The following is an 11,095-nucleotide window of genomic DNA, read 5'->3' as shown; positions in this document are numbered from 1 at the left end:
TAAATTAACATATTTTACAAAAGGTGTTCCTCAGTAAATCATCCCAAATCCAGAGGGCACTCCAAGTAATGGAAACGTTACTTTGGGTATTTGGGTTTATTGTAAAAAAATCTAGAATATATTTGAGAGAATTTGGTATCTCCTAGCATACCTTGTGCATTAATTGAAAAACCTTTTTTTGATATTATATTTTGTTTTAAATATGTCTCTGGATTATCTTAGCAAGTACACATTTCATGCAGACATGATAGAACTATTGAATAAATTCCCAAAAATGTGTAAAAATTTCCATTAATAACCAAATACCATATATGAGACTTCTTTTTCCTTCATGAATATTTGAATTAGAAGGCCTGAAAGGATGATTGACTGGAAACAGGATTAGCATACACTTCAAGGATAGCATTTGCTCCTAACACACTGAGATTTGAATGCATATCTTACCTTGATCCAAAAAATAAGCCTTCACAGAGAGAAACTCCCATATTACTCAATGTATGATTAAAATCATGAGGAGATTATAATTTGGGTTATGATTTCCAGGATATCCAAAGTTCCTGTCATTTTTAATCCTAATGAAGGTCATTTTGATATTAACTTAATATACATTGCTTTTATTCATCTGATCCACGTGTTTCTCCATTAAACATTGCTTTCATGAATCATTGCATTCCAACAGCCCGTTCGGTCCCATACACATTACTACTACTGGTCTGATTTCTAAATAATCCTTCATGTGTATCGTGTCTGCGTGCGTGTGCTTTTTTTTTCTTTGTTTTTTTTTTTGGTGGGTAGTTAAGTGATGTGTGTGTTCGTGCACTATTTATTTTCTTTGTGTGCGTGAATGTATTCTTGCACGAGTTTTTTTAACTGAGAAAATTGTTGACATCAAATCAACCACATAAAAGAAATTGAAAATGAGAGTAGGGAGTGGGGACATAGTGATAGGGCTTCAAATTTGAGGCTCCAAGGATTTGGAACCAGGGCATAACCATCTCTGTCCTTACAAAGATTTTGGATGAAATATCAGCTGAAATAAGGCCACAAAAAGTTTAAATTCTAAGCATAAAAAACAAGAATAAGAGACAAATGTAGAATATAAGGTATCATGCATCAGGAGTGCATGGTGAATGGTTCAACAGCTTGACTATCACCTTTCCCTATGATGTACGGTGAAGATTAACCACAGTTATCAATGATGAACATTCACATGGAGAGGATTTTAATCTTCATGATTTGTTGTTTGATAAGAACACTGGATGCCTTCATGGAAATGTGCTGTTATCTTTTTATTGACTTGAATGCAGAATAACAGCTTTCTTCTACCATCTAGTAATTATAATTTGGATCACTAGTACTTTTACACTACATTTGTACGTGTAACGTATATTTTCCCAAAGATTCATATAGTTAGGGCTTATTTTATCTTATTATTTTATAAGTATAAACTATGGTTAGTTTGGTCTTTTGTTTGTTTTTATGGTTATAACAGGATTTTTTTTTTTGGTTAGTATATAATAGGAAATAACATTAAAAGAAAATCAGTGCTCAGTAGTTTCCAAACTTGTCAACAAATGTGACAAAAAGATGTTTATAAAAGGGAGATGGATATTACTTGCACAATAATGCAAGATTGTTATTTATTTATGTACTTTTTTGAAAAGAAGAAATTTAAGGTTAACTTCTTCAAGTTCATGGAAAAAAGGCATAATCTGGCCCCATTTTTTTATATATTTTTTCTCACCTTCCCCACTTCAAATATATTTCCATTTACATATACATCAAAATAATTTAATTAAGTTTCCAAAGAAATTTCGTCTTAATGGTGAAAGGGACCAAAAAAATTCACTAAACTCTTCAAATCGGCACCCCCCATCGATTTAGATTTGGACACGGTTCCTACGAGTCCATGCAGAAATGCGTCCCCTCTTAAAAAAACTTATTTTTGAGATAGATTTTTTGACCCAAGTTTTAAGTACATATAACCTTTAACATGGAGATTATAAATATAAAAATAATTAAATTTTAAATTTAAAAACAATAATTTTATCACAAAAATATGAACACTTAGTTTCAACTGTTTTTTAAATGGACCAACCATTTGCATCCATATTTAAGATGGTTGCTTATACCTCCGGAGACACAAATGCAGAATGCATCCCCCCACTTTCCTTTAGCGCACCTAGTCGTTCACACCTGCGCTATAAAAGGGGCCAAAGATCATTGCACGTGTGAGGTTAATACGTTGTTCACACGTGCGCTACAAAAGGGGGAAAGAGCATTGGCACGTGTGAGGTTGATTGAGGTGAAGCCCATGCAAAACAACGTAACATCAACCTCGATATTTTCGTTGTGGGGTGTTGCGTTTGGTGGATGAGGGTGACGAAATAAGAGCACCCTTCCTCCCCTTTGCGTGCATGGGGATCCATAATCTCTCTCTCTACGTACACCCGTTGACAAACAGTCACCTGCCACGTAGACCCATGTGATGATGTGTCAGTACGGCAGATGGACAGCGTGGCATGTGGGCCCCAACTTGGCTAACTACTTGGTTTGAAGGGGACAAACCAGTGATATTTTTTTTTATGTGGCCATGGAAAAAGAATTAGGGTTTCATAGTGGGTTTCATAGTGGGAAGCAAGTTAGTAATGGGAGTGCATAAATAGGTAGAGAGAGGTTTGGATTTTTATCAGAGCCAGGTGCTTCTTTCTAGAGAGAGAAAATGGGAGGCCTGGTTCTGTAATAGCATTTCTAGTGACAGAGAGAGAAGGAAAAACCTTGTTTAGTGAAGACATGTAAAAGCCAAGAAAAGTGTTGGGTTAGAGGGAAAGGACAATCTCTTTTAGTAATAGAGCCTTTCTAGTGAGAGAAAGAAAAGCGAACCTTTTTTTGGTAATATAGCACGGGTAGTGAGAGAAAATCAAAAGCAAGCCTCTTTCAGTAACATTGTATTTCTAGTGAGAGGAGGACAGCCCTGTAGTTTCTAAGGGGATTGGCACTAGTAAGAATAATGGGAAGGGCACCATGCTGTGATGATAATGGGCTGAAGAAGGGGCCTTGGACACCTGAAGAGGATCAAAAGCTTGTCAATTACATCAAGAAACAAGGACATGGAAGTTGGAGAGCCCTCCCAAAACATGCAGGTAACAAACAATAATCATATATCTTTGTGGTTCAATGTTTATCTATATCACCCTTATAGCTCTTAATGAAAGCTATTTTAATTCTTTGTTCTTTTTATGTTATTGAGGTTGGTTTAAAATTTTTGTTCTCTTTGCTTTTAGAATTGTAAGGATTATTGCTTCCAATCTAGATCTCTAATCTGAAAACCAATTTTTCTCTTGGTATTGGTTCTTTGTTATTCATTTACTAAGTGTATGCTAATATTTTGCAGGTTTGAATAGATGTGGGAAGAGTTGTAGGCTTAGATGGACAAACTACTTGAGGCCTGATATAAAGAGAGGGAAATTCTCCTCAGAGGAAGAGCAAACCATTCTCCATCTCCACTCCATTCTCGGAAACAAGTAATTTTACTTCTCTCTCTCTCTCTCTCTCTCTCTCTCTCACACACACACACACACACACACACACACACACATAGTTTTCGTTTACTTGGCAATTCAGTTCTGTTAAGGTCTCATTGCATCTTCCTTTATGATTTTCAAGGTGGTCAGCCATTGCAACACACCTTCCGGGACGAACAGATAATGAGATAAAGAATTTTTGGAACACCCATCTGAAGAAGAAGCTCATCCAAATGGGTTATGATCCAATGACTCACAGGCCGAGAACTGATCTTTTTAGCAGCTTAAACCAGATACTTGCCATGGCCAATATCAAAGACTTAATGGAACCTTACGAGGAACAAGCACTCAGATTGCAATCAGAGGCTCTGCAACTTGCTAGGCTCCAATATTTACAGTACCTTATTCAATCTGCCTCTTCCATGAATCAACCCAACTCCTTAATTTCCAGTTTCAATGACTTGGAAGCCATTAGCACACTCTTAGTTGCATCTTCTTCAAAGCCTTATTATCAAACCAACAGTGAAGAGACCTTATGGAACACTAATTATCAAACAGATATCAACACTATGTGTTCACAGGTCAATGAGCAGATAGCTCTTACACCATCACAAACCCAACAGTTTCCAAGTACCTTTGAGGATTTTTGTAATCTATCCATGAATGATTACAGCAACCAAGACACAGCTTCACGAATTATCCAAATTGAAAGTGGGGACCCCATATCTCCATTTCCCATTAATGGGTTCTCAAGCTCATTGAACTATATCGATAATTCCACAAACAATAACCAGGCCGATGTATCAGGCTCATCTGGTTGTGGTGCTTCAGCTTCATCCTCACCAATCTGGCCAGAGGTCCTTCTTGAAGACCCATTCATCAATGAAAACCTAAGTTAGCATTTTTACTCAGCAGTTTTCCATTGTGTTAAAAAATTTCAGTTAAGGGGATGAGGCTCTGGTTTCCTTCATAGTTTGTACAGTCAAATCATGTGTTAACATCCACCACTTAATGAAGTTTTTTCTTGGTTGGTTTTAAGCATTGACTATACTGTAATGTTCTAGAACCAATGTGGATATGAAATCAGCTCTAAACTTCGGATCTTCCTCTTATAATGTAGTAATAGAAATCATTTATTGAGAATGGTGCATAAATACAGATGAGTAGGTACTGGGTACATATGATAAACTTAAATTCATGGAAAAAGCAGTCGAGTTTCATTAGAGAGTGGGCCTTTATCTTGAATTTTGTATATAAGCACATAGAAAAAGCAAAAGCAAATGGGGTTTACTTTTAGTTTATCAGAAGAAAGTGGGCAATAGTCAAGTGTTTTTGGAGGGCCAACAGTCTTGAAATTGAAAAAGAGTTAGTTGAGAAAGGAGCAGCTTGCCTTGAAAAAGACTCCAAAATTGGATTTCTCGGTGGACATTGGGGGCAATGTCAAAAGCCATGACGTAGGGGGCATCTGCAAATGATAGGACACAAACCCTAATAATTGGTTTTGAAAGTGTAGGGTTTATTCTTTGAAGGCTGCTTTGTGTTATTGCCACCCATGTTTTCACTAATCCTAGTTCGGCCACCGCGGCTTTCAGCATCGCACCCAAATTGATTATTAAAGGGTGCTTTGAAAGATGGGGGGTATTCCACTCAGGACTGGTAATGATACCAGTTAATTCTTTAAGGTAAAAACAAGGAAAAATTACGTATGGATGGGGCTTGGACGACTTTACTATATGTATTATTAGTAAAGGCCTACCCGATATTACCAACACCGAAAAAAACTGTTGTTCGCTGTTTCTGATACCACCGGACAGCCCAACTACCTAAGTTGTATGCCATTAGAAAAACTAAACACAATGTAAGTAATTATTATTTATTATCTAATTGCTATAATAGAATTTATGTGATATAATTAATTTTATTTATTTCTTACTTTATTTATTGTTAGTTGTATTTAAAAGTATTTTATGTTCATAGAATTTCCTTTTATATTTTATTTGATCATTTGCTTGTTTATTTTGTAATTTTCTATTTCGAAATTTCTATTCTATTTGTGTGGTAGTTCTTTTAATCTATTTTAGATATATACTCTACTATTCTATCATTTTATATATAATTTTGTATTCTAATTATAAAATTAGAAAAATAGATATAAAATAAAATAGACTGGAAAATATAAATAAATATTTCTATCTGTTAAATATTTTAGAACAAAAAATATATTCCATTATGCTAAGTTCTATTTCAAGAAATTTTATTGAAAAATAAACTAATTCAAATACAAATAATAATAAATAAAATTAGAAGTAAATAAAATTAATTATATTACATATATTTTCTTATACTAATTAAATAATATTAGTTTTAAATAATAATAATTACTTATATTACATAAGGTTTTCTAATGTGAGACCGCTTAAGAAGTTGAGTTTTTTGGTATTAGCAACACCAAACATCTTTTCAGTATTAGTTGCTTGGTATTAGAAATATCGAACAATATGGATATTAAGTGTAAATAGTACTGAACAGCCCCCGCTAATAGAGATAGCCGAACACTTGTAGGATTTTTCAATTATCCGAATTTGAAAATGCCGCATAGGTGGGCAATTTTTAACACTCGTGGGATCTTCCAATTATCCGATTTTGAAAATGCCGCACAGGTGGGCAATTTTTTTTTTTAAAAAAGATGCCACTTAGTGGGGGTAGTCTTGTCATAATTTTTACAAAAACGTGTCCCATTCGACAATAAAGGCGTTGAAACCGTTTTGTACGTAATTTTCCATTCTTTGACCTTATGATCCCCCATCCTAGCTTCCCTTCTTAGCTATCTTCCGCACGTATAACTTTGATATATGTGTAGAAATGAAGCATGCGTGAACATATGTATGATTTACACAAGTGCAATGTATTTGACAGAATTGACACACCTGTAAAAATCGACACGGTTTTTATGAGTCCATGTAAAAATGAGTCACTAGTAAAAATCCTATTTTTGAGATGGATTTTCGGATCCAATTTTTAAGGACATATAATCTTTCACATGGTGATCATGAATATAGAAAAATAAACAAATTTTAAAAAAATAAAAAATGATTTTGTGAAGAAAACATTTAAACCGTTAGTTTCACTTTTTTTTAGATAGATCACCTATTTGCATCCATCTTTAAGACAGATGCTTTATACCTTGGGACCGCATATTGTAGAAATTAGGTCCTACCCGCAAGAAACAATTTTTCTGTAGAGATTCAGACATTGGGTGTAGCCTGCCAGTTGGTAGGGTAGAGGGAGAGAGTATAAAAATTCAATCTCAATGATGAGAAGGGCTAGTGGGCACTTCTTAGAATGAAGTGACTGGATTTGTGGTTAATTAGGGTGTTGTTTGGTTCCCAAGAACTTCCATTTATGGATGCATGAGTTGATATTAATTTTGGTAGTTCTAGGAAAGGTGTACCATATAACAATGGCGTATGGTAAATTAAGCGCTTGTTTGATTTTTAGAATATATGATTTCGGTTTTTAGAATATATGATTTCGGAAATAGTATCTTCTAGTGCTTTAGTACTTCCTTGTTCGACAATGGGGAAGTTTTACAGTAAAGTAGATATTGCAGTGCGCGCTTCTCTTATATTTAAGTCTAAAAAGTGGATACTGCTAGTTCTTTAAGGAACTATAGAACTTAGGGTATCCACTTCCTTGAAAATGCTTCTAAAAATCAAACACACCCTAAAAAACACCCACCTTTTATTCCATGTTACGAATGATGCATCATAACTATGACAAATGCCAAATTAACACTATTCTTTATTACCCACCATCGAAAATGGATAAGGTTTGTTTGAGAAATGGAAGCCGAAAAATTGGGAAGTTCTCGAGTTTGGAGGCTGGAATAATTGCATTTGAATATTAAATTATTATATTTTGATAATTTCTGTGGATTCCTAAGTGACTATGGAAACATGTGTTTGATAAACGTGGAAATTCCCAATTCTTGAGTATTTTTTATTTGAGAGTGTGTCCAGCATCTCAATTTTTCTCTTTGCATACGTCACATTGTACCAACATTTTGATTAGCAATACTTCTCATCAACGTGGACCTAAAATATATATTAAAAATAAAATTACTAAAATGAAAAGTTGGGCAAAGTTTCATAAGATGTTTCATATTTGTATATCATTATTTCGTTTTTTTTATAGAAAATCTATTTTAACTATTTCAACCAACAATTGAAACTTTTTTAACTGAACCCCCTAATCTATTTGAGAGTCGAACATGACCTGGTCAAGTAAAAAATTATAGCGTGTTGGTATCTAGAAGTTTCAGGAAGCTACAACTTCCATGGTGTTGCAGCAGTTGCGAGTTTGACAACTAGGAAGTTCAGAGCAATTGGAGGGGCGCACCTATAAAAAATGAGAATGCACACCTCCCTGCCCTGCATGGAAGTGAAGGGCGCACTTCTTATAAGAAGCTCAACTCAACACATCTAGTCTATTGTCAAACCGATTGGACTGGCCAATTTGGTACGGTCGGGCTCAAGCACTAGTCAGTTGTCCAACCGATTGGATCGGCCCGGTTAGCACTTCTCGATAAAACTTTATTTAAATAACTAAAAATACTCATTACACGTTCCTTTCCAGTATTTACTTACATCTTAAACTTCCCATTCAAGTATTGTCTCACTCCCTTCTGAAATTAAGACATAAGGGTGTCCACATAAATTGCTTACAATCAATAAGGATGTCTTAGTAATTAGAACTTTTTATGGTTTATTTTTGTATTGTGCATGATTGTGCACGTGTGTATGACATTGGCACATACCCATATGATTTCTCCCTCTCAAGTATATATAGGAGTACGTATACATGATACACCATGTATTTTTTTTCTTTTCTTTTTTTACAATATATTATAAGGTTTCTCATATTGTTTGAGAGAACCGCGTTGCTTCAATAGAATCTTTTAAATTTGAGTTAGTGCAAATATATTAGAGTAATGATCTTATAGGATTTTTTTCTATTTATGTATGTATGACTTTCTTTCATCTATGTGTATAGGATTTTAAAAGATCATTATTAAATTTCATACAGATCTCTAAAAAAATTATGATTTGATTTTTTTTTAAATTCGTATTAAATTTAATAGTGATCTTTTGAAATCCAACTCCTATAAAATCATTTCTCAATAGATTAATGAGGTTGGCTTATCATGCAAGCTAATGAAAAGATGTTTTTCTACGAAAATAGTTTAGAGAGACGGAACTCCCCCACATAAAATAAGAGAGAAAAAACCTACTCATTTCCTCTTGGGTAGGTGACGTGTTTCCTTTCGTAACAAGCGATTGACGGTTGAGAGTCACTCTCCCATCATTTCTCTCGAGGTTAGGGTTTTGCGTACGTGGCCGTTTTGGAGAGGGGGAGCACAAGGTTAATGCATTTCCTTTTGTTTTATTTGTTTCTATGATTTTGAGTGGAGTATGAAAATGGTCTTTGATGATGGAATTAGGGTTTGATGGCTAAGTTTCATGTGAGTGTAGAGAGTCATTCGTGTCAAAGTGAAGAAGGAAAAAGATGAATTTGTTAGGTAATTTCTTCCCAATGGGAAAGGGATAGCTTTTACCTATACCTGCCCCCAATATGTTGGATTAGATTATGCACAAAGTTCCATATATTAATGAATATAAGAGACAATAATAGCTAGCAAGCTATAGAGAGGGACAGAGAGAGAGAGTTTTGACCTTATGTTGTTTGATAGAATTGATATTCCTGAGTAGTAGTATAAAATGATATTGCAACTTGGGTATAAAATTTATTGGGATTGTATACATTGAGACAATTGGTTTTTATTATAAGGAGGTTACAACTGTTCTTATTCATTAGAAGTCAAATTGAATGGATAGGGCTACTCATAAATTTGAGAAATTTTTCTTTTGAACTTTGAGTCTGTTCAATGACACTTTTACAACTGCCCAATTTGAAATTCAAGGGGACAAGAGTAGTTGTGACATTCTTATACAAAAAATAAATGGTCTCTTATATTTTTTCAAATTTATATATTTCATTCTACTGCTAACAAAAAAAAATGCGCTTATTAAGAACTTTAGTACATGAACATATAAGGTCCTTTTTTGGACTCCGTTTACTCCTCTCCGAGCTTTGTCTTTAGTTTCTTATATTGTAAAATAAGTAGGGGATTATATACTATAAGATTATTTATCTTTGTCACAAGGAGGTCACAATTACTTCTGTTCATTAGATGTAAAATTCAATGGCATAGAATGTCATAAAGTTTGATAATTTTTTTTTAGATTTTGAATCTAATTAATGACACCCTTACAACTACTCGATTTAAAATCTGACATATGATAGTGATTATGACACCTTTTCAAAAATAAACGGTCTCTTTATATACTTTTGTACTCCTCATTTTTTAATGAGGTCCTAAGTATATAAAGAGACCGTTTATTTTTGAGAAGGTCCTAAGTTGTCATTAAAAAGGAAATAATTATTTTTCAATGGTCATGAAGAAGCATAAGTATGTAGGGATAGAGGAAAAAGATCTTTTATTTTTTCTTTTGTCCATGAGGCAAAAGGAGACATATTAGCATTGTTTCTGTGATAATTGCCTATGTGAGGAATGGCTGACCATGCCAGCACAACTCCCACTCATGCAGGAAGTACAACGCATATTTATTGTTAGGGCCAAAAAAGGGGGTCCTAAAAAAATTTAGGATCCAATATCTTGGACTATGTTATTGTGAATAATCTTGTATGTTCGTTTGTGTAATTCTATAGATATTTGATCAGCCCCTATTGTACTCTCCTGAGAGCATGATATATATTTACTCCCCTGAGTAGAAGAAGTACTCTAGGAGAGTCTTTTGGAAAATCTAGGCTCCACTTTAACATGACCTGCTAGTATTCGGAAAAAAAGAAAAATAAAGTATATAGTTAGATCTAAATATCAAAAAAGCTTGAACTTTCTCCGTTCAATCCAAAGTTTTTCCTTTTCTTTTTTAGGCGCATACAATTTTTTTTTCTTTTTTCTTTGTCTTGCTTTATTTTATTTTATTTCATTTAGAAAAAAAGAAGGAAATTTGTTCACTATGTTAAGGAGGTTACATCCCCAAACTCTAAAAAATACTCCAAAAGAGGTTTTACCGGAGGCTGATTCCAATGGAAGGAGCATATAAAATTTTGGAAATTATGAATATGATATTGAGAGATAATTATTAGAAGTAGAGGCAGCTTAAACTGACATTGCGACTTTGTTGGAAGAAATTCATATTAACTTTGGCTTTTTGTGTGGTTTTTGTTGGCGTACCAAATCAACCAGAGGCTCAATAGAGACAGGAAGAATGGACTCTTCACACTTAAAAATATTTTTCACTTGGATGGCATTGCATGGTGGTCGGTAGCATGTGATTTGAAACCCAGGCTCAAATGTTGGTTACAGCCAGACCATAACGGGCAGGGGCTACTGTTATATAATGGATGTGGTTGTTATAATGGATACGATAACTCGAATAAATAACTAAAATACTAGAAATAACATTATGTATGACATTGTTTCCAGA

General features: G+C 34.1%; 1 protein-coding gene across 1 annotated transcript; it reads left to right on the top strand.

Annotated features, from left to right (window-relative positions):
• Positions 1-2,687: 2,687 nt before the first annotated feature.
• LOC18442889 (transcription factor MYB93) lies at positions 2,688-4,570 on the top strand. The gene is made up of 3 exons (XM_006853096.3): positions 2,688-3,143; positions 3,395-3,524; positions 3,667-4,570. The coding sequence occupies exons 1-3, from the start codon at positions 3,011-3,013 to the stop codon at positions 4,421-4,423; spliced, it is 1,020 nt and encodes a 339-aa protein (XP_006853158.1). The 5' UTR covers positions 2,688-3,010; the 3' UTR covers positions 4,424-4,570.
• Positions 4,571-11,095: the final 6,525 nt, after the last annotated feature.

Source organism: Amborella trichopoda, chromosome 4 (assembly GCF_054954075.1).
Source record: "Amborella trichopoda isolate Santa Cruz 75 chromosome 4, AtrichopodaSantaCruz75HAP2 v2.0, whole genome shotgun sequence".
In the NCBI taxonomy this organism is placed as follows: domain Eukaryota; kingdom Viridiplantae; phylum Streptophyta; class Magnoliopsida; order Amborellales; family Amborellaceae; genus Amborella; species Amborella trichopoda.
This window is presented reverse-complemented; position numbering and strand designations above follow the sequence as displayed.